Genomic DNA, 25,031 nt, shown 5'->3' on the forward strand with positions numbered 1-25,031 from the left:
GCACAAAGGAAAAGGTTAAAAAGTAAAGCACCCTTTGTAGCAGTTGAGAAAAACATTTACCAAATATTTGGTGCATACCCACTACCATCCATTATGCTGCTTCGTAGTGTGTGGCCTGAAGTTTAGGAACTAAGTGATTTACGCTGAAGCTTAATATTGCATTTCAGATATGGTTTTTAAATATATTGTTGGTCACTCTAAGGCTTCAAGATGGAAGAGACTATAAACCCAATATGTAATAAGTTGGGGTTTTTTTAATTTGATGAGTAAACATAGAGCTATATGGCAGATTTTTTATTTTTTAAAAAAAGTTTTAATAAGCACTTTCTCCAGAGATTTCAGACAATACTTGAATAGACAGTTTTAATATATGCTCAACTGTTAATACTACATAAAGAGCTGGACTTCTATAGTGTTTTAAATATTTTTATTAAATAAAAATTAAGCATAGTAAAAATTATCCAACCAAATGTGAGAGGCATTCAAGTAAGGCAATGCATTGCTAATAAGATCACGGTGCTTCTCCCCCCCCCCTTTCCCCCACCCAACTGGCCTAAAAACCATTACAAAGAAAACAATGCCACTTGTCCCAACTAAGTCACTAACACATATACCAATGCTATTAGAGTAGAACCTATCACATAACTAGCTAACATTGCTAATTTCATGAGTCCAGGAAATAAGTCTACTTCAGTAACATTTTTTAAAAGGCAAAAACAGAAAACAGGTTTTTGAAGGGCTTAGTAGTTATTGCCTGTATAATAAGAAGCTCCTCATACAAAAGGCACTGGGAAGTCGGGTCAGAGATTGTCCTCAATTAGCGCCATATCCTACATGTATTATCCTTGCTACCTAGAAATAAAAAGAATAGATTAACATTTCAAATGTCATTCATATATCTATAATATAAAACTACTGCTTCCTGTTATTTGGGGCAGGAGATATTTCAAATACACCCCTCGTTCTCAAATTCATTGGCAATCTTGTCTTCCAACTCTGATGCAGTTGAATGAATTAAGAGTTTAGCACTTTGAGCCAACTGCACAGTAATAGAACACATGCTTTGTATATAGAATGTCCCAAGTTGAAGCCCAAATATCTCTAGATCAAAAAAATTCTCAGGTAGGAAGGCTGAGAAATTTCCGTGCTTGAGATCTTGGAGAGGCACTTAGTTTCAGAAAAGACAGAACTACTGAGTATAAGGCAGTTTCATGTGTTCTGGGCTTTTAACAGGAACCCAACAGGCATACATTCAAAAGGTGCACCTTTTCTCATCACTAAATCTCTGTGCATCCCATGAATATTTGTCTGCAATGCTGTTGTTAAAGGCAGAGAGCTTCTATCAGGAAAAAGGTGCCAACACAGATAGCAACCTACATATCAGTATCTTCCGGTGAATCCGAGGCCACCATCTAAGAATTGCCAACCTAACTCTTGTACAAATTCTAAGCTAGTTGTGTTGAAATGCTGTAGAAAAGGCTTCTTAGATTTGGCTCCAGGATTACAACTGTCTTAGTAATGCTGCTATGCTCCCATTCCCCTCTTATTGCAATGTTGGAAAAACATCTCCACTGATGAAAGAGGAAAGCACCATTGGAATCAATGAGAGACTAGCAAATAAAATGTATATAGCACAGGAAAATGTATTTAGCTGTTCAAATTTGCAGGTTGCCTTAATGCATCCTCCCAGTGAAAAGTTTAAAAAGTGGAGCCATATCTATTTGTTGAAACTTCTTGTTCAATGGCTGTCCCATTCCCCCACCCCACCCTACTTACTTAACCAACTTCTCTAGGCCAGCCCCCCATTTTGAAACAATTCAACTAGTGTGGAAAAGCAATATGCCACAGAAATAAATGTTTGATCCAAGTTTTCAACGGAATTGGACTGAATGAGGCATGACAACAGAAACCAGGAAACTGTCCTTATTTGACATCACTTTAGCGTAAACAAGTAGAAGGACAATTTTCAATATAGCTGTTAGTTACCTGTAATGATTATATTGCCCTTGTAATTGAAAGCACACGAAAATATTTCATCAGTGTGGCCTTCTAGTATTTGAATGCATTGTCCTGTCTGAGGCTCCCAAAGCCGAGCTGTCTTATCTGAGCTGGCTGTAAGAATGCGACTGCCTTGAGGATTGAAACAGATCTTTTAAAAACAAAGAAAAAAGAATTATTTTTTAAAGAGGCAAGGAAATGGCATTACTTATCTTAAAGCTTGTGGTTCACGCAGGTTTGCAGTGTCTGGGACAACAGCCCCTGAATATATTTTGTCTTCCAGTTTCTATCTACACGGGTAGATTCAGAGGCTGGAGTGGGCTGATCAATAATAAACACTCCAGAGCAAGGAGCTTTTCTGTCTTTCATCTTAAAACAAGGGTCATGTCACACATTATCCTGTGAAATACTTTATCCTGTGAAATACTGTGAAGTACTTGATTCCAAGTACACAAATATTCACAAAATGGCTCAATCATGGGTGGCTTCTGTGAATAAATTGTGGTTTTAATGCTAAACATGAGCCTTTCAAAAATTATAACACTTGCTGTACCATATTTTATATTTGGGATTCTATTTCTGAGACCTAAATAGTAACTTATGAAACATTCCCAAGGAAACAATAGCAGAATTGCTATTGTTATTCTCAGTTCCACAAGCCAGTACAATGACTTAAAGTGATCCAAGACAGTAATCAAGGAGCTTGCTCAGGTAGGAAGGAATTGCCACCTCAAGATAATAACTCTGGGATTATTTAGGATTTATTTGTCAAATTTGTATTCCGCCCTTCATCTGAAAATCACAGGACAGTTCACAACACAAAAATACTAGATGAAAACACAAAATACATGATAAAAACAGAAACAAAAACAAACCAATAGTCCCCCTCCCATAAACACATTTAAAAGGCCATAGAATATTCAGCCAAAGGTCTGGTTATAGAGAAACATTTTGCTTGGAGCCTAAAGCTATGCAGTGAAGGCACCAGGTGAGCAATGGAGAGAATAATGAATTACAGTTAACTAGTCACATATGCAATGAGGAGTTCAGTAGCCAAATATAATTGTGATGTTAATATTCAATTAGCGACTAGCCTCATGTTTGAAATCAACATTCCAAAAATTTAAAATTCTTTCTCATCCACCTGCACCTTTATTCAATAACTTCTGCCCTTTTCTCTCATTTACCAAATAGGTCATTTTAAACCTAAGTGTTACTCTGGAGGCTCCTTGCAGTCCTCCAAAGGCCTTAGTGCATCTCTTTAGTGCACAGATTCATGAGCCACATAAACTGATTCTTCAGAGCAGTCCTTTAACCTTTACCTATTTCTGCCTCTCAACTTAGGGGCACATCTGATAGCTGAATCGTGAGATTTGTCATTTCGTATGTGCACAGCAAATGGGAAACATTAATGAAGTACATATAAAATTGTGGGATGTGGAACTGTTATTTCCTTAGGAAACTCATAAAAATAACTTTAAAAAGGAAGCAAAATCCAAAGACAGGCATTCCAAAACCTTACATGGAAACTGTTTTGTATTCTGTTTGAATAGCTTTCTGCTTTTTAAAAAAGTTATAGAATCAGTAGCAATTCTTCCTTTCTTATTGAATCTACAATGTTTATTTATTTTATGTAAAATAACTGTAACTACTACTACTCTTTAAGCTTTCAGAACTAAAAAAGAAATTGGAAATTTTAACATGCAAATATAATTTTATCCTTGCTATATTAGATTCATCATATCACAGTGCTGCCAAATTTCATCACACAGACACTAATATTTCCTTTAATCATCCAAACAGATACTGAACCTGTCACTGCTCTCCAAAAATTAAATGACAAAACAGAGTATCTAGCCAACAACACTGCCATAAATCAGGAAACATATGTATGGGCTGCCTTCGTCTTGCTCATGCAGTATGGATTTAGGAACAACCTAAGCATCTGTCTTTAACATATATATACATTTATGCGAATATTCTCAATTTTTTTTTACCTTCAAGGTTAAAACTGGCCTGAGGAAAGATTCTGTTCAGCATATATAATATAGATAATTTAAAAGCTGACCTTCCTATGCTGCCCAAATTCCCTTTTTAAAGCACTTTTAAAAGTAGGCCTACATTCTGTTGCTTCTGGTTACTATGAAGGTGCATCATCCAAGGATTTAAGAGAGGTGTAGTTTAGACTGTAGCTTTCTTATCATGCACACATTACCATATGAAACATGCATGAAAAACCACACTAAATATTGCAGCTGGAAAAGCCCAACACAGAGATACAGTCTTATTTAATGCTACTGTACTTAAAATTATAGGAAAGGAGAGTAGCAGTAGATTATCACCCAGTTTCACCAAAATAATATTTCTATTCAAGTTAATAGATAACCTGAATGCCCTCAAAAATCTCACATAAATCTCAAAGGCTGACATCCCACCTCCAGTTATTCAGGAGTAAGTCTCACTGGGCAGTGGTATGTACTTGCAGGATTGTGCACTCAAACTGCAAGAATAATGTTTTTCAATTAGCAGCTTTTATAACAGAATACTAACCTCTGTGCTTTCCTAACACACTGGAGACATAAAGTGATAAAGCACTATAAAAACCAGCAAGGGAGTGAAGTTGCTTTCCTGGTCCATACTCAGGAAGCAAGAGATCATACAAACAAGCATAATGGGCAAAGCTAACTGTAATTTAGAACAACATTCTTCTACTCAGGGCAGCAGCACAGAGAAATAAAACAACAGTCACCTTTGAAATTTCTCCTCCATGGCCTTCAAGTTTTGATATACATTTTTTTGTTTCTGCATCATAAACTCTTGCTGATCCTTAAGTAGAAAACAAACAAAACAATCATGCGTTTAGTATAGGCATTTATCTGTTGACACATCTGCAATTTTGTCAAGAACCAGAGAAGGCAAATGTTAGAAATGACTGGCTGCAACTCAAAGCCCACTGATTTAGAGAAGGGATGGTTGAATCTGTCAATTTTGGTTTCCCTTAAGTTTCTCATTTTTCAAATCTTAAGTACAATTCTCAACATTTCAGTATCAGTTGGCAGATTTTTTTAAAGTTCTCATGAAAATTCATCAGCCTTTCCAAATATAGCCTAATATACACATTTTTGTATACAATTTCCCCTAATATAATGCATTTTTGCAAAAATATATTCACTAATATAACGTAATATTATTTTCAACAAAATATGTTTTTATATGTACACTTTAGTATATGCATTTTTGATCGGACAGCAAAATTCAGACTTCAAATTTTGAAAGATGGTTGTGTTTACATTCTTGTATTGTCTGGGAAAGTACAAATTAGGTGGGTTTGCCTTGAAATGTAAACTGAATTTGTTCCCATCCCTATATGGGAGTGCATACAGTTGCCATGCATACTCTTTCACTATAAACTTTTGATGTTCTGTGGTGGTCACTGAAAGCAGGTTAAAACTGCATGGTCTTATGAGAAGGCAGCACTCATATGAAAATGGTTTGGAAGCTTCTAGACTCGTTAGACTGATCCGATATATGAGATAGCTTGGGGCAGAAGACTGAGTTAAATATCACAGCCCTGTGAGAAAGCTGCCAAAGAGTACATCACATAACTCGTAAAAAATGGCTCACTATATGGATATAATTGTTTCTTGGTCCTATTATGGAGGTTTTCCATAAGATTGGCTGTATTAGAAAACTTAGCCAGTTTCCAGAACATGCACTCACCTCACCAGAGTTCCTCTCTTAGAGGATTCTTTCTTTGCCCTCATGTGGAGTCATCCATGATGCACAGAAGGAGTTACTGGGAGTTGCCATGTTACCCCTCAAGAGATGCTCTTCAAATCAGCTGACACGGGATGAAGACATTTTAATAAAAAAAATCAGTTTCACCTACCATCAGCTGAGGCAGTTGCAATACGCTGGCCAGTGTAATCAAAGCAAACGTCTAATACTTCATCATCGTGGCCTGTTAATGTTGCCACACGCTTGCCAGTCAGTGCGTTCCACAACTGCAATGTGGACAGAAAGCAAAATTGCAGGCAAATAATGACAGGGAACCCAAATCAGCTTCTTTATTTATTTGACTGAATTGCTTGCGGCCTGTGTAGCTAGTCAATCACTATTTGTTCTTTCTTATGAGCACACAGATTTGGCAGAAAGCAAGGTTAACAAATATTTTGCTCGACGTGTTATACCAGCACAAGCCAGCTATCTCCTGAAATTGATTTCCATGCTAGCAGCTTATTCACAGATTCAACTCTTATGCCAATAAAGGCTAGAAAAGAAAAGAAAAAAGAAAAGAACTCCCCAGAAGTCAATAAATGTTGGTGTTTCTTCCCTAAACCTATAGTGTTCCTCTTATTTTCTGTATTTCTTTCTTTTGAAGTGTGATATTGCAAATGAACTGGTGGGGCATTTTTAGGGATAAGCTTTGGACCTTTTTTTTAGAAAGATAGAATGTAAACAAATTGGACTTTACTGTCCTGGACTGTTTGACTATAAAATGGGAATGCATCTTTTTACCTGTCTGCTCATTTGGGAAGTATAAGGTTAATGTGGAGTCTTAGCCGGTGCCCCAGGACTAATAAACTATCAAGGCATAGGGTCCACCATTGCTGATGTAACTGCACACCTGTCTCTAGGGGTGGGAAAATTAAAAGCTCCCAGCTCCCTTGTTCCTGCAGCCTCTGTAGGGATCAAATGACAGAGAGAAGCTACATAAGCAGGTGGATAGCCAAGAGGTGGGTTCACCAAGCAGATCTCAGGTGATACACAGAGATTCTGGAGAGTTTGAGAGGAAGGCTTCAAGGAAGAAAGGCCTCCTTGTGAACAAGGAATCCTGCTAAGAGCCTGGTAAGTTGAGATTGTTTTGGTTTAGGCAAAGTGGATCACATTTAACTAATTTTGTTTTTGCTCCAAATGAAATATTCTGGTTTTCTGCATCCAGCACTGAATGCATATTATCAGGCAGTGTGCACATGTCCTTTGTCTATTATTTTAAAGAGATGTAAGAGTAAACCTACACCTTTATTTTGTACCTGCTCTGAGGGAAAGCTAATTTTTCCCACACTCCTTCATGCAGGCCAAGAAGAATGTATTCCTGGATTCAGACCTACAAATGTATGGATTAGTCAATACTATGATTATTTTTCGTATACTACTAAGAGCAATAAATCAGGTTAATAGGGATCCAACTATCTTACCATGCATGTTTTGTCCATTGATCCAGTGATTATAAGAGTGCAGTCCCAGTTGAACTGTGCACTACTTATTTCTGCACGGTGGCCTATTAAAGTATGCATCCTCCTGCCAGGAGACAATGAAAAACATGTTATGTGGTTGATTCAAATATAAATGTATTCTGCAAAGGGGCATCTATAAAAAGAAATAGACAAAATGCTACAGGTTGAATCTTCAATGTTTCCCCAGTCATTTGCAGTGCAATCCTATGCATGCTTACCCAGCAGTAAAAGTCACAGTTCAATGAGGTGTCCTCCCAAATAAATATACATATGATTGCAGCCTTTGTATTACAATTTGACCTACATGTGCAAGTCTACGTAAATCTTCAGAAGCCTCAGATCTGATTAACACAATTTTCTGTGGAAATTGTTAAGGAAATTTTTCCAGTGCTTAAACTTTCCACACATACACACACAAAAATGTTTGTAAGTGACTGGATGCCAACTGCAAATACAATATTAGACAAACTTGAGAGTTTCAAAACTTTGCGTTTGGTTACTAAACACAAGTAAAATAAGCATGCTAAATTAGATCACTCTAGGGCATCGGAGGATTTTCCAATGCAAACTAGAAATTTTCTGATGCCAACTACTGTAACTAGAATTAGCATGAGAAAATTATCCAGTGCACATTTGTTCCCGTATAATACACAAGGACACATGGTGGATACACATCTGGGGGTCTCAGCTGGTTATGACTCCCTAGCACCTTTCCACTGCATGTTTAGAAATAGTATTTTTCAACCTAGATACAATTCAGTTGCAAAACAAGGCAAAAAGTCCAATTCAAGTATTACTGGTTATCTCATAGATAATCAAGAGTGGACAATTACACAGGCAGAACATATAAAGTCACAGGGCAATAATAGTTCAATCCTGTTGGCAGACCAATTCTGCATTACAAAGATGTCTTCAAATGTCACATGAAGGATGAGAGCATCAGCTCCGCTGTGTGGGAACTCATTGCAGATGATGAGACAGACACTGAGGTTGGGTATCCATAGCAGTGAGCAGAGGAGGAATGACTGCTGGGAGGAGTGCAGAGAGAAAAAACGAGGTGGTGCATCTGCATCAGCACAACCAGACACCTTCATCTACCCCAGCGGCAACAAAAACGGGTCTCTCCTGTTTCTACAGCTACAGCAGGCGCTGCAACCTTCCAACAAACGGACTTTACCCACAAAGGAACACTTCTCCTTTGTCTCCGAGACAGACAGATGCCAAGCTGTTGCTACAGCATAAAAGAACTCTAGGGTGCTGGTTTTATAGCTTGCTATATAGTTCTCCATATAAATACATTAAAGAGAGTTTTGAAGCCACATGGGCAAAGTAAAATGCTTCACCTGACATCATTTTGATGCCAGGTGATTCACAGGTGGGCAGTTCCATCTACCGGACCCACTGAGGGCAGGCTAATATATATTTTACTTTGAAGAAAGTGTGAAAATTAGTTGTCAATGATCATTTTAGATCCTATAGGTTAAACCCTAGAAAACCTTAATGAGTATGTATACTGCAGAGAATGTAAATCAGTGTTTTTGGGGTCACAGAATAGTCATCACTACAATTCAAGAAACCATTAATGAATACCACTGCAGTCATACCACTCACTCATGCATCCGTGTTTTTGTGTTTGTGTCTGTACACAATCAATCTTTAACATGTGTATTCATGTGTTTCCTATGGTTCAGTGCTTTATAACCTATACAACCGTTCATGGGTGTTCCCTTATATAATACATGTAACTTGTGGTCCTTCTTAGACTGCACATAAAGGTAAAAGGGTAAAGGGACCCCTGACTGTTAAGTCCAGTCGCAAATGACTCTGAGGTTGTAGTGCTCATCTCGTTATACAGGCCGAGGGAGCCAGCGTTTGTCCGCAGACAGCTTCCAGGTCATGTGGCCAGCATGACTAAACCACTTCTGGTGAACCAGAGCAGCGCACGGAAATGCGGTTTACCTTCCAGCCGGAGCGGTACCTATTTATCTACTTGCACTTTGACGTGCTTTCAAACTGCTAGGTTGGCAGGATCTGGGACCGAGCAACACAGAAACACCTTAATTAATGGTTGCACCAAATGAAAACATCACAAAAGCAAATATTCCGAAGGGAAAAAAATTCCTATTTGCTTGCGATAATTTCAAAAAAAGTATTATATTAATGTTCACAAACCAATTACACTATTTAATTCATATCATGTGTTTATAATTATATTGACCCTTCAGCGATAAGTTAAGATGGGAAATGAATGTTATTCCGGGCTCATATAAGTTATTGCTGATCATCACAAGGCTTTTAATGTTTCCACTGTATCAATTTGACAAAATGTTATTCAGATGCATTAGTTTCATGATACCGAAAAGGCCCATAGTTTCCCATGAAGGTAAGGGGTGGTCTCTTTGCAGGCCTTGAAGAGCACCTGCCAGTCATATTTGGGTTTGATGGACCATTGGTCTAATTCAATATAAGAAAGCTTGTGCCATGATTATTCAATACAAGCCTCCCAGGTGATGAAACAAAGGTCTAAGATTAATATCACAATATATATCCTCCACTGCTCTGCTATATCCTACATAACTTGCCAACACAGAGAACTATTATCTTAGCTTTCTGGCAGATGGAACTTTGAACTGTTGCTAGGGAGAATCGCAGAGAAGCAATATGCCTAATATTCACCTTCCTGGTTTCTAGAAGCTTATTGTTGCTTGAAATGTATTAAATACGAACAAATAAAGGCAGATTTATAATTTGAGCAACTCTAGAGCCTGTATAGAATTATTTTAAGAGTTCTGTAAAGCATGAAATAAAACAAGATTTAAAATAGTACCTGCCCGTGCCAACATCCCACACTGCAACTGTATGGTCAAAGGAACCAGTGATGATTCTGTCTCCTGTAGTATTAAATGATAATGCAATAATCTCTGCAGAGTGCCCCTAAAGTTATAAAAAGAAGGTTTAAAGTTTAAACAAAGATCTTTATGTAGAAATAATCTAGGACAGGCATAGACAAACTCGGCCCTCCAGATGTTTTGGGACTACAACTCCCATCATCCCTGACCACTGGTCCTGTTAGCTAGGGATGATGGGAGTTGTAGCCCCAAAACTGTTAGGATATAGTTCCATTCCACCTTAAAAGGGTACAGCCATGACGACTGTGTATCACATGCTCGTTTACATCCAGCTCTGGTTGGGAACTCCAGTTCCGGAGGGCCGAGTTTGCCTATGACTGATCTAGGATTTATAAAGATGTACAAACTTTTATGATTCTGTGTTTTGTTTTCTTTGTTACTATTATTTTATGGAAAGCGATCCTGAAAAAAAATCCTTCCAGTTGTCTCTAAACATACAAACTTTATGTTTTATTCAAAAAACCGTTTCCCCCCAAAGATTCAAAAAAGAACATAGAAAATCCCAGTCTGGATGGGCAAAGTATCATGTAATGTAAGGTTCTGGGTCACTTCTAGACAACCTGCTTATTGAGCACTCAGTCTCAGTTGCTTTCATGGAGGTTAGACAGTCAGTTATTATACTGAGCATTCATTCTGATTTCTTTGTGGGAAGGTTAATTAAATAACACTGATATCTGGGTTCAAATCGTCACATTCAAATCATGAATCTCACTCAGTGACCCTGGGTCAGTTACTGTCTCTCAACACTAGCCTACATTACAAAGTTGTTATATATTTTTAAATATTTCCCTGACCTCCTTGGAGGAAAGGCAGAAGAAAAATGAAATTTTAAAAATTGAGTATATTGCAGTGATAGAATTATACCATCATCCAAAGTTTGTGCAGATTTTTAAAAACTGTGAAGCAGCCAATAGCAATACCTGTCTACATGTATTTGTGATATTATTAAGAGAGCTCTCTTCAACCTTACAGGGTATATTAAAGGTAAAGGTAAAGGGACCCCTGACCATTAGGTCCAGTCGTGGCCAACTCGCTTTATTGGCCGAGGGAGCCGGCGTACAGCTTCCGGGTCATGTGGCCAGCATGACTTAGCCACTTCTGGCAAACCAAAGCAGCGCACGGAAACGGCGTTTACCTTCCCACCGCAGCGGTACCTATTTATCTACTGGCACTTTGACGTGCTTTCGAACTGCTAGGTTGGCAGGAGCTGGGACCAAGGAACAGGAGCTCACCCCATCACGGGGATTCGAACCTCTGACCTTCTGATTGGCAAGCCCTAGGCTCAGTGGTTTAGACCACAGTGCCACCCGCGTCCCTACAGGGTATATTATAACCCCTTTATTTATAATCCCAGGTAATAATAGATCTTAAAGCAATTATACAGTGCCTTTGAGTGCAGGAGAGGTTTCAAAGAATATTACCAGTCCATTTTAATTAATAAAGCAGGTCATTCTACCTTGTAGTAGTAAAGCCACAGAATCTGGAAAAAGTATGTTATTTAGGCTGCAATCCTATTCACACTTAGCTGGGAGGGAGCCCCACGGAACACAGTAGGATATCCAAATAAATATGCATAGGATTGTTCTGCACTTAAGATTTAATGGTTTTTAATTAGTATCACAGCTTTCAGTCTTCCTTTATGTTTGCTTAATGCATTATTTAACTACATATGCTAAGAGTTCTGCATAAATTCTCGTCTCTGAATTTTGCAAATGATAATTAAGAACTGCTCTTTTAATTAAGAACTGCTCTTTTAATAGCAATTTCACAAAAAAACACCCAAGTCATCACTAATAAGAGCTGCAACCCACTGTTAATCTGACTACTTCTTCTCCAGTCTGTATGTCCCATAATTTAGCTGTGGTATCCATACTTCCAGTAGCAACCAATGTACTTTGAAGATTAAATGACAAGCAAACCTGTTAGGAAAAAAGAGAGAAGGAAAACCTTTATAATAAATTCTTGGATTTTCTGTTCTCCTAGGTACTGGTCCCAGTCACAATATGTTAGAGCATGACAGTAACTGTTTCTAGTCATTGCCCCATTGACTGTTTATAGGCCTGTAAAATAAAACACGACAGCCATAGGATCATAGCTGGTAATAAAGATTCACTCATTTGATTGCTTGGAATATTGTCCTTGGGGTACAGGAAGGAATTTTACTCTCACAATTAGACCATGTGGAGGGACAATGTCCATTGTAATTACAGTAATAAAGGAGCCTATTCTACCTTGTAATGATAATGCCACAGAATCAGGAAAAATATGTTACAACAAACATGGAGCTACTACTGCTCCATATCTTCACTTATGTAGGTACAAATTATAGTCCCAGATTTTTTTGAGAATAGTAGCATGTATTGTGGTACTTGTTAGCATAGTTTCACTGAGAATAACAGAGAAAACCACACTTAACTTTAAAGAGGTTTTTAAGAATTTGATCGTACCATAATGATTATTCCAAAGCTCCTGTACTCACTATTTCTGCTGTGTGTCCCCTAAAGGTGTAATAGCACTTTCCTGTGTCTACACTCCATAATTTGCAGGTCTTGTCAAATGATCCAGTTGCAATCTTGTCACTAAATTTTAAAGAATGAAACAGAGTACAAGGGGAAAGTAAAAAACTATTTACAAAGAAGAATTAAAATGATTTGGATGTAGAGTACCAAAGAAATAATGTGCTGAGGCCATCTAGGGCTTTAAAGATCAAAGATTCTGAAAAGTTGCATACCCATACGGATTATTGAAAGCAATTGCATAGACCACATTCCTATGTCCTTCCAGAGAACGTAACTCTTCTCCTGAAGCAGTGTCCCAAAGTTTGCATGTTCTGTCATAGCTTCCAGTGATAAAACTAGAGTGGACAAGAAGAATGGAAGGTTTAAGAAACATTTCTTCCATATTCCTCACCCCACAATTTATGCCACTGCTGACTACATTGCTAAAACATCTCAGAGGGATCAGAAAAAAATACAACTTCTTGTGAATTGACTCTACTGCTTCTAAGTTCCTCTCAATTAATGATATTTTAAAAAACATGTTGGGTTTTTGTTGTAATTTACGTATTTTCCCTGCTCCCCATCCCCTTTCAGTTTTCTCAGTTGATTTGATGAAAGATCAAAGACCAGGCAAGAAGAGTATAAGGAGAACAACTGGAGATTTAATACAAGGGGAGGGAGGCAAAACAAGAGATATCTTACATTCTCCACTGTCATTTTGCTGTATTTTCTTTTACAAAATAAGAATTGTTAACTAAATATGTTGGATTTTGGCATTTCCAATCCTACTAATTATCTTAATAACCCTTTTTTGAACCAGAATATCAGCAGAGGAAATTATAGACTGTAAAATACTATATAGTATTCAGTTTATATTTAGATAAGCCTTGGTAGATCATGCATAGTTTGAATTTAAACACCCAAACTTACCAAGAACCTGATTTGTTAAAGGCAACATTAGTCAGTGGCAATATATGAGCCCGGAGTACCTGAAATTAGAAAATAAAGGTAATATAATTTTCTTTACATTCCTAGGTATTTGGCTACAAAAATCTAAATACTTAAATATTATTTTAATCAATGGGAGCGGCTAAACTAAAGTTAAGCACTTTTAAGTCACATTAATCTCAGTAGTGTTGTTTTAAGGATACATTTACTTTTCCTATTGAACTTAGCGGGGCTTTGGAAAGACTGGGCCCATTTGGATTAAAATCTTATGTTATAGCAGCGTGTTGTATCCATGACACATTCAAACCCCTATTAAGTTATGTTACGACAGCTTGCTACTATGCTGGGAACACCACCACCAACAAAAAACCTTTATCACCCAGGAAACTGCAAAGAAAGGTATAGGTTTACACCAATTCTGTGTCTTCATTTAGGAGGTGTTGCTGGCAACTGCAATGTGCTATGAGGTGGAAATGCAACACTAGTCCTCTTTCCAATTACACTCCGCATACCCCTAATTATTCCTCACGCTCAATAGATTTGTACAGTTCTTATTACTGCACAAGAAAATCACTACCAGCAGCACTCTTTATTACAAGGATGGGAACGCTCAGACCTGGGAGGCCAAATGCAGCCCTCCAGACCTTTCTATCTCACCCTCAGGACTCTCACCAGGCCTCACCCCTTCCCCTGATCAACAGCCCTGATCTGTAGCCTCCTTGGGTGCTTTGCCTCGCTGAGATAATGCTTCTTGTCTGTCTGGGTGAAGGATTAACAGATGTATGTGTGGATACAGAAACCTGTTGGTATTGCATGGCTACAATGTAGCATGCTGAACAAAGGAAAGAAGCACACTGATGGATTCCTCTGGATTCCTCATCCCTGCTTTGTCACAATTCAGGTAAAGTCAGTTTTGTCTGTAACTTTCTTGTAACAAATCTTTGAGTAATTAACTGTACATATCCATTATTCCTCCTCCCAATAATATTACAATCTCAGATATTCAAAGCTCAACTGTCAGAACTGGATCCATGCCTCTAGGTGAATTAGTGAAAGGTACTGTATAACTCTTAAAAGATTTATCTACAATGCCTGACTTTGAACCATCTTGACAAAACAAAAGAAGGGGATATAGATTTGGAATTATGAAGTAGCCTGTCTGTGGGGTCATGAACTACCCAAGTTCAACTTATTATTATTTTTAAATAACAAAACAGCAGTCAGATTAACAATGTGAAAGTGTGGCGCACTGCAATGACATTGTTTGTTGTTGTCCGACCCTTCGTGACTCCATGGCCCATTACATCAGTGTAATCACCTTTTCAAAAATAAAAATAAGCCAGTATTCAAGGAACTGGTGTTAAGACAATGACTAGAAAGAAAAACTATTTCTGAGGCCAACTGTGTGAAAGCACTTAAAAACTCTTAAAGTCGAGCACAAATAGTGAGAGAATGTGAGAGACACCGCTTCTTATACATATCAGTAGCAGATTGCACCAAAATTGGATCTGTTGATCTGGGTACAAAGATAGAAAATATTCTCAAGCATGCATGAGATGTTTTCTGAGTGTACCTAATTTGACATATTTTCATCAACAGTCAAACTCACTGCTGTCTTTCCACAAACAGCTTTTTACTGGTCTACAGCATGGAGCAGCTCAACCTTCGCAACAGATTCCCCACCCAACCCTGCACTCTGCACCCTGTTCAGAAGCAGAAAGCATCCTTATATTGCTAGCCAAAGGGTACAGATCACTTTTCAATGCTTGGGGGAAAGGGGGGGCATGAAAGAATCAGCAAAAAAGAAAGCCTCTCCCAAACATTGACTAACAGCTTGAGTTCAGTGTTGTGCTGTTCTTTATCAGATCCCCAAATTTCAGCAACAGACTGTCTGTCAGCTGGCACTCTAGAAGAGACAATGATCCTCATGTGTAGATAAACCTCATGCTGCTAGATGAAAAGTAGTGTACTGTTCTTAAGAAATCTATCCACGCTCTTTGACATCAAATGCAGATGAGGAAGGGACATCAGTAATAGCTCTGGTTCATATTTAAATCAATTTTTTTCCACACAGCTATTTTACATAGAGACCATCCCTTTATATAGTCTTCCTATGATTTCCCTCCCACCCCACCATACAAGCTTTCTGAGAGTCTGTGCTGATTGTAAATCAGCCACTTAACCACATAATGCAGCAAGGATATGTGCATCAAGTACTGCAACTTATTTTCCAACATGCTCGGCTACTTGTATGTATTGGTCAGCTCCCGGTGCCAGTCTCTTTCAGCAGAGATAACCAAGGGAGTGATGAGTGAGCTCCCTGGAGAGGCTAGGCTCTGGCTGAAATCCTCTTTCTGAAAATCAGCAGCAATTAACTTGCTGGTTAGGTAACTCAACACTGCCATCTGGCACTGTGAAAAAGGAACTGCAGATTGTGGAAAAGATACAGAAACTGTCAACAGACGAAGCACTCCCAATTCCACCACCCACAGGAGTTGTGTTTGTTATTAAATGTATTACCTGCCCTTCATCAGCAGGTCTCAGGGTGGGTTGCAACAATTTAAAATCCAAGAATAAAAACAGTTAAAAACAACTTGCAGTCACAGAATTGGAACTGTGTGAGAATTAATATATTCATGTGATCTGTTGTCAGAACAGAATATTAGGTAAAAAGCTCAAAACCACTGCACTCAGGTTTGGCCTTCCATATGGCATCTTCCTCTGAGCAGTGGCTCATGGGGCACAGAGGCTGTGGCAGTGGCAGTGCTGTAGTCATCATGGCAATGGCAGTGAGGCTGGGAGAGCTCCAAACTAGCTGAAATGGCCCAATAAGTTTATTGTCACCACTGGGAGGACACCACTGCCTTCATCCCACTCACAAGTTACCACTTCCTTCTACTTGCACCTTTACAGAGTCTGTGGACTAGGGCTGCACAACCTGAGAGGCACCATCCTGAATGCAGCCCATTTTCATGCACGGTGTTCCACTAGGAGCTTGATAAACCTGCTTCTTCTGCCAACCAGGAGCAGAAGAAATTGAACTCAAGGCAAGCCACAAAACATTGATAACTGGCACTCTCTGGGGAAGTGGGACACAACCAGCTCAGGCCTGCTTATCCAAACACAGGAAACACCAACATGTAAATAACTATATTCCTCACTCATAAGCTGCTTCAGTATACTCAAACATGATCCTTAAGAGTCCATATTAAAATAAACAACTAAAACCTGCAATGAAATGTTGCTGTGTATCCTTAAAAGGGTGCCAGCCGGCCCTGCCCTCCTCCAGAATACTCCATTCCATCCCTACAACCTAGTTTCTATTATACCCCCATAACATTCCACTGCTACAGAGCATACTCACTGGATTGTGTGAGGGTCTACTGCAAACATCTGTTTATGCAGCATAAGCAGGCTGATATCTCCTCCTTTCTCAGCAACCCTGTTTTGGCTCCATTTCTGCCAGCTCTCACAATGACCTGAGAGCAGTACAGTTTAACCAACAGCCATTTAAAACCTCTAGTTTCTGTGTATTTACATAACTGAAAGCAAGTATCAGAAATTGTCTCATGGCTCTTACCTTAAAAAGATAGAATTTGTGGTCCACCTGTTGTCCTAGCTTCTCTTGTAGTCGCAGTATTAAATGTACAACCTGGTCTTTACGTGATGCTGTGATGAGAGGTTCTGCTTTTCTTATATCTGCTACTAAAGCTTCTACATCTGTACTAAAGTAGAATAATGTTTAAAGATATTAAAACACAATTTTCATCTCCTGAAGTTAAGAGAAAATGAAATCCTTCTGTTGCTTTTATCAACCAGGATGAAAGGGGGAAGGGGAGTCATTTTGATATTTTCCCATGTGCCAACTGCAGAGATTATCCTTCAGAATAGGGGCAGGGTATCTGTGGGTCTCCACAGATGTATTTTTTTATCTTTCCATAAAAACAGATGTACATTTATTTACATTGAACTCTATGGGATTTACTTCTGAATAAACACATAGAGGATTGGACTATGTTATAGAAGCCTCAGAGCACACATCAGTCAGGAAGATAAGATACAAAATTTCTTGCCCCCCACATAAGAAGTAGACAGCCGCTGGAAATTCCTGAGTTCACCTAGAAATACCTATGTCCAGTGTCAGCTACTAACATAATCCACACCAATTGTAAAACTTTTTTTTTCTAGATTAGGCCTTGCATCTTTTGTGTATAAGACAGGTTTCCCATTTTTCAGTCATTTTATTTACAATTTAAATATTTTCTACTTGAATGTGATTAATTTTGAATATTCTGTATGTTTAGGTCTTTCCTAGTGACTTGTTTATGCAGGTTTTAAAACAAGTGGTCAGCTCTACTCTGCTTCTTGAATTTGAATAACCTCAGTGACAGCACTCATAACTGTTTTTTGTTTTAATTTCAAACAACATGCTAATTTGTCAAAAAATATCACATAGTCTTAAAAAGTTTACTTTGGCATTGTGTTTCTCAGGGTTAGTCATGGGAGGTAAGGAGTTAAAATTCTCTTTAAGCTAAAAAAAATAAATATTCTAAAATAATCTCAAAGCTGTTGGTATGTTAAAAGCACAGCAGCATCACAGGGAACAAATATACAATTTACAAAACTAGATCCTGTTTGTGAAGGATTTCCGTAAGGATAGTCTCAATGGTGAAGGATGTATGTTCCACTAGGGAATAACATCCATTGAACAAATGGAATTTGTCCAGTATTTTTTCCATATAGGTCACTGACATGCTCAAGGACTACATTTGTTAGGTATGCTAGCAAAAGTATATTACACATAAGATGCTGAGTTGGATCCAGATGGAAAATTTAGTTCCACTGAATGCTTTAGTCCCACTGAAATAAATATAGGACTTAAAGCTAGCCATCATGACAACCTTATCCCAATTATTTCAAGGGGACTTCAGCATAATTAATCTAACTCGAACCCAATGTCTGTTTTCTGAAACATTTCTTTGACATATTCAATTTAGCCCAGGAAAGCTCCCAGGATCAAGTCTTAATTGTGGCTTTGAAAGACGCCTTTTGCATGCTCCTGCCAGTGCACATCAAGTAATCAAGGCAGAGGTGTGCAAGAGAGGTTTACAACAAATATGAACACCAAAGCCAATATATATCTTTATATGTCTAATTCAGATACACTATATGAATGCTGGAGATCTTCTTACAAGGCATGAAATACATCTTACATTTGTTACTCACATATATCCCATTGTGGGAATACTAAGTTTTAGAACTTGGGAAGCTGCCTTACACTGAGTAAGACCATTCATCCATCTAGCTCAGTATTTTCTATGATGACTGGCAGCAGTTTTTCAGAGTTTCAGACAGAGTCCCTCCCAACCTCACACAGAGGTGCCAGGGATTAAACCTGGGACCTTCTCTATGAAAGGCTACAGCCCTTTCCAAAAATGCTGTAATTTCAGCAGTTGTGAAATGGAAACCACACACCCTTGAATTTTCAACCCAACGAAGTTTTCATTGAAAGTAGCAGCCATATGCTAGATATGCCATAGGAGACAGGATCAGGCACTAACACCTCAATCTTAAATGACTGTACTTGGAAGAGGATGATTTGACAGCATGATTGTCTTATTCAATATGACCAAAAACACTGTAATACATTTCTTAGCTGTTTAGTAGATTTCTACATATCAGTAAAGTTGTTCTGTGTCAATATCCAGCAAAATATAATACTCACGCAGCACTGAGATCCAGTAAATCTATAGATTTGGTTTTCACTTCCCCACCTTGAACATATTCCAAAATAATGCCTTTGAAGAAGCAAAACAAGACAATTATTAATTGAGTACCAAGCTAGGTTCTGATGGCACACAGTACAAAGACTGACCTTCCCTTCGATAAAAAAAATCCTATTGATTTCAGTAGCAACACATCTAATTTAAACCATATAAGGGAGCAAAAAGACATCTTGTCATTTTCTGTAGTGACACATGGTAAGACACAGGTCAGGGGCCAAAGAAGTGTGAAACCAGATGCATATGCTAAAGGCACTTTGAACTTATGGTCTTCAAAGGCAACCCCCATTCCACATGACAAGCTGCTTTTCAAATGTGAAAGGTGTTGTGATATGGCTTGAGGATTTCCTGCTCAAAGGGGAAATGCCCAAAATTCCACTGTCCATGTACAAGCCCACACAATCCTACATCTTCTCAGATGTCCCTCTATGTGCAAAGGCTTTGTAAAATAGGGGGCAATAGTTGCAACTCTCTCACCAATGATGTTACAGATACAATCCATGTACATGTAACTATACACAACACAGGAGAAACTCTAGTTAGTAAAAGAATCCAGTTTTCCAGCAACAAAATTGAGTGGTGCAATATGTGATGCCCCTGAAACAGAAATGCTTCTTTTAGGAATACCAGTGTGGTTCCTGCTACAGTTGAGTTACAGTAGCTTGCATAAGCCCACTTGTGTTTGTCCATGGCAAAGGCTCAAAACACTTTAAATGGCTATATGCTGGTCTGAATAATTGACCTGGGAATTCAAAGCTTGCCCTTAGATGGTCATGGCCATCTAAGACTGATACTTTCAGGTTACTGCAGGATCATAGCCCAAACAACTGATAGTATAGAAAAGCAGAAGCTACTTCACCAACTTAATTTACCAGTTTTGAGATCTTCCAAATATAAAAGTAAATCTGCAAAATATGACACCCTGTCTAATATATATAACAACTGAGATATACATAGAAGCAAACTGACTGCCACATTACCTTTATTGCATTCTGTGTGTAATCCAGTTACAAATAATTTGTGGATTCTGTATTAGACTAATACTTTTATATTAGTCTGTTGTTCCCTATAGGAAACAGTATGATATACAGTATACCATTATTTGGCTTACGGCTGAATTGTCAACATTACACAAATGTTTGTAACACTAGGGATTTAGTAGAATGCAGCTTTTCTTCAAGTCACCTCAGACATCAATTCATAAGTAATAAATCATTTCAGCTGACAGCAGCTATGGTTTTTTATCTACCTATGGTGCACAACCATGAGCCGAGTACTTTGTGTTCCTACTCTGTCATATGCTAAAGTTATCTTGGTTACCATAAGGTAGTTTTAGTTAAAACAACAACTATTAAATGTCAAAAGCCTATGCACTGACTTCAGCAGAGTGGTCAATATACGGTAACTGTCCATCAGAACCATCTAAATGTCATCCTAGGCAACCACACGATGAAACTGTCACAGATAGAAAGGGTCAGGCAAATAGGGCACGATTTTTTTATTTATGACATTTATATTGCATCATTTCTCCACAACACTGAATGCAGCACACATGCTTTTCTTACCCATCTTATCCTCACGACAACCCTAAAAGGTAGGTTTGGGTTGAGATAGTCACTTGGAAAGCTTAATGGCTGAGTTGGGATTTGCAACTGGATATAATAAACTAGCGCTCTTAACCATGACACCACTCTGGCCCTCATTGTGCATTATTCCGGTACATCTTCAGTGTGAGGGACTCATACACAAAAGTGCATTTCAACGGGGTAAGTTCCATCCTTGATCACTTGCAAGTCACTTTTCTTTCTGAAGTCTCCCCCCCTTCCTGCGTTTGCCTTTGATTCCCCATTAACTATGCATTTAATTTCTAAAAAGCACAAGAACATGTTTGAAACAAGTTTCCCCAAAAGAGTAGGCATGGTTACTTAAGAGTTAAGGAAAAGGCACTCTGCACAACCTCAGATAAACTATGTTTCTATTGTTGTTGTTATTTCACATTTCATGGTCGAGGCTGCAATCCTGTGCTCACTTATCGATTTTGCTTGCTTTAGAAGCACTGCCAGTCCATGCAATATGTTCAACGCATTAAACCTACTACGGAACAAGCTCTCACTGAAGACTGAACACGACGGAGCTTCTTTTCCATTCAACAGACCTGCTGAGCAAATGGGTTCCGGGGCTCAACCCTTTCAATTAAACCCCCAACTCTGCGACTCTTTCCCCTCCACATTTGTGTTTCCCGGTGTGTGTGTTTATGTCATTGTATATATATATATCTATATCCGTTAACCCTTTCTTCCCCGACTCCACCATCCCCTCCTTTCCATCGCCCACGCATGCCCGCGTAAGGCTTCCCCGTCGTCATTCCCCCGCTCCCCAACTTTAACATTGACCCCCCCCCCCCACTGCCCTGCCCCATTCCGCACCCGGCGGGTAATATCTTAGCAAGAACCGCTTCAGCTTCATCTCGTCCCGGGCGGCCGAGGCCTCCAAGCCGGTGCCGTTGTCATAGGAACCAGACAAACCGACGCTCTCCGCAGCGCGCACGCGCGGCCCGGGACCACCCCCGCCCCCTCTCCTACGCCGCCCGCAGCTACTCCGGCTCCGCCCTCAGAGGGCTGACTAGCGGGTGGGGGGGTGCATTGTGCGCGAGCGCCGTGGGAGCTTGGCGCGTTTTTTGAGCCCGTTGCTATGGCAGCAGGGCGTGAGGGGATAAGTCACCTGCTTCCCGTTGCCTCACAGTGGGGTTTTTTTTTGGGGGGGGGGTGTCGTAAGAGGAATTCGGAGAGGAAACCGCGCAAGAGGGTAAGGGAGGGGCTTGCATCGAGATCCTATGAACCATTATTGAGCCTAAGACGGAAGCTGAGGTGCGCGAGCCTGTTTTATTGTGTTTTGTCCCCATACAGCCATAGAGCCCTCTGGGTGACCTTAAGCTTGTCATTGTCTCGCAGCCTGCCCTACCTCACAAGGTTGTTGTGACGGAGAGGGGGGAGGGCCTTGTTGTTCTCCACCTTGAGCTCCTTGGAGGGGAGATAAATGTAATAATAATAAAACAACTGATTACTCAAAAGGCCCAACTGACTTCAATGAGGCTTGCTCCTAGCTAAATGGAAGTAAGGGTAAAGGTAAGGGGACCCCTGACCATTAGGTCCAGTCGTGACCGACTCTGGGGTTGCAGCGCTCATCTCACTTTATTGGCCGAGGGAGCCAGCGTACAGCTTCCAGGTCATGTGGCCAGCATGACTAAGCCGCATCTGGCGAACCAGAGCAGCACACGGAAACGCCGTTTACCTTCCTGCCGGAAGGTATTATCTTGCACTTTGACATGCTTTCAAACTGCTAGGTTGGCAGGAGCAGGGGCTGAGCAATGGGAGCTCACCCTGTCACAGGGATTCGAACCACGGGGATTCGACCTTCTGATCGACAAGTCCTAGGCTCTGTGGTTTAACCCACAGCGCCACCCACGTCCCACCCGCAGTACTGTAGCATGATCCAAACCAGGAAGAAGCCCCCTTGAACTCAACAGCATACGCTCACTAGGAAATGTGTAGGAAGGAGTGTAGCCCGGAGATACTTCAAAAGGTGCAGACAGCTTTGTGGGTGTTTCCTAGAGAAGAGCTTCCCTCCTGCCGTCACAACAGCGTGTGCAGTATTTTAGCAGGTGACGCCTATTACGTTCAAGAAATGATAAGGCTCTACGATGAAAGACGTGGAGGTTTAAAAGTTGTGCAGAAGGAATGTCGAAGTTGCATTTTCTGTGTATTAGTGCTGGACAGGTGGAAAAGTAATCTTTAAGCAGTTTACCGGGATGCAATAAATCAGTTAGAATCATAAAATGAAGCTTCAGTTAAAATGCCTGTGAGCCATGCATCCAAGCTATGGGGGCCCACCAACAGCGACTCCCTCCAAAGTTATTGGTGATTGGGCAGGGATATAAGGCAGTCCTTGAGGTACCCAGGGCCTTATAAATTAGTACAAGAGCTTTGAACCTGGCCTGGTAGTGTATTGGCAGCCGCTGCAAATTTTTTAGCACCAGAGTTATGTGCTGGCAATGGTCTGTCCTCGTTAACAGCTGCAGCATTTTGTAACAGCTGGAACCCCCAGACCAGGCCCAAAGGTAGCACCACAACAGATCACATTGCAATAATCAAGCATTGAGGTTACCACTGGAATTGAAGTGTAGCAGCCCTTGCCCCACCCTAATTATTTAAATGCTCTTTATCGGGATCACAAAATTCTGTATAGAATTTATTAACCTCCCCATCCCCAAGCACCTGTCAAAAACCTAGTTCCTCTAATTTCAGATGTTACAGCAAAACTCACAGCTGCCTCTACCAGTAGAAAGAACATGATACTAACCATTACTATGCCTCCAGACAAAGGGGAATGAAACAGAAAAACCTCAAACACACCAAAGTCACTGGAAAGTATTGAGACTTTCTGTAGCTGCTGTGGGGTGATCTTATAAGAACAAAGTATTAGTTATTTCAGAAACAGTACTGTCTAAAAGAGAATTGATCTAACATATCTTTCTGCAGCTTTGGAGAAAATCAGCAACTTTGCAGAGAAATACTTCTGCAAAAGACCAGTGACCATGTACTCTTTCCTTCAATTGTCAGTATTAATTAATCCTGATCAGATACCCAAATAAATATTGGTGGTAATCAGTGAACCTTCAAATTATTCATATTGACAGTATGAACAAATTTATATACTGTGGGAAATATATGCAACAGTGAAAAAGGCCAAGTTGTTTAAAACTTGAAAAGAAAATTAACATTATAAGTCAACACAAATATGATACAGGTCAGAGTTAATAAACCACCACATTTTCAAAGCATTCTTATGACTCCCTGCTGTTTACCCTTTGAAGATGAATCTTTTATGCTTCAAAGTCAGGAAATAAGATACAATAGCAGAGGGTTTTTTAAATACTTTGGGGGATAAGAATGCTTGGCTTTTTGAATGGGTTTGTTTGTTTTATTTTATTTGCATTGAAGAATGAGGTGTTCATTTAAATGAAAAAATGCTTCTAGAGTGTTCTGATATGCACAATAGTATTGGTTTGTAATCACTTGCTGGTTCATTTAGGATTAATTCACACTAACCAGCAGAGGTGTTTGCTGGGAGCACATTGGTTTTGGCTCTGCAACCGTCATAAAGTGGGAAAGGAAGTGGTGGGTTGGAAACATGCAGCAGAGACTTATTGGGAAGGTGCATTCATGGCTTCTCATTTGTCCACTCGATATCACCATGACTTTGCAGCAGATACGGGGGAATCTATGACCCTCCTGATGTTGTTGGACTATCATCAGCTCCAGTCAATAAGATCAAAGAGGATTAATTCAATCCTTGGGTCATGCTACAATCCAGCACTCACAGATTGGAAACCCAGAATGAGGCTGGTTGATGCCAACCCACACCCTGCAGTACTGCATAATTTTTTTCCAGGCAGCATTAGTTGCCAGACACAGGCAGACCAGTCTTTGACAAAGAAATCAGCTGTTTTCCAATGGCACGCCACCTCTAATAGAGCTGCTGCCAGCAAGAAGATAATTAAATTTCTACTTATTAGTTTTCCCTTTTGGATTTCTGAGATGGGTAGTAGAACCAGTGTTAGGCCAGGAATCTATAATATGCTCCTTTACACTTGAAATT

The 25,031-nt window shown here is 39.5% G+C and overlaps 2 protein-coding genes across 4 annotated transcripts in view; one reads left to right on the forward strand and one right to left on the reverse strand.

Moving 5' to 3' along the window:
* Positions 1 to 405: 405 nt before the first annotated feature.
* Positions 406 to 21,933, reverse strand: DAW1 (dynein assembly factor with WD repeats 1). The gene is made up of 13 exons (XM_083442882.1): positions 21,800 to 21,933; positions 19,316 to 19,388; positions 17,171 to 17,315; positions 13,573 to 13,631; positions 12,876 to 12,998; positions 12,624 to 12,723; positions 11,956 to 12,063; positions 10,063 to 10,169; positions 7,197 to 7,299; positions 5,888 to 6,002; positions 4,748 to 4,824; positions 1,987 to 2,149; positions 406 to 852 (listed from the first exon to the last, which is right to left on the reverse strand). Exons 1-13 carry the CDS (start codon positions 21,837 to 21,839, stop codon positions 818 to 820), a joined length of 1,248 nt encoding a protein of 415 aa, XP_083299008.1. The 5' UTR covers positions 21,840 to 21,933; the 3' UTR covers positions 406 to 817.
* An 88-nt stretch (positions 21,934 to 22,021) lies between these two features.
* The window catches only part of SLC19A3 (solute carrier family 19 member 3), a 37,295-nt gene continuing 34,285 nt past the window's right edge, over positions 22,022 to 25,031 (forward strand). The window contains exon 1 of one of the 3 annotated variants that reach the window (XR_014511865.1): positions 22,022 to 22,178. The gene's annotated coding sequence lies outside the window, so the exon portion shown is untranslated. The remainder of the gene's footprint in view (positions 22,179 to 25,031) is intronic. The other 2 variants (XM_083442798.1, XR_014511866.1) reach the window with 2 other exon arrangements.

The sequence above is a fragment of the Podarcis tiliguerta genome (genome assembly GCF_965153285.1).
Source record: "Podarcis tiliguerta genome assembly, chromosome: 5".
NCBI classification, from domain to species: Eukaryota; Metazoa; Chordata; class Lepidosauria; order Squamata; family Lacertidae; genus Podarcis; species Podarcis tiliguerta.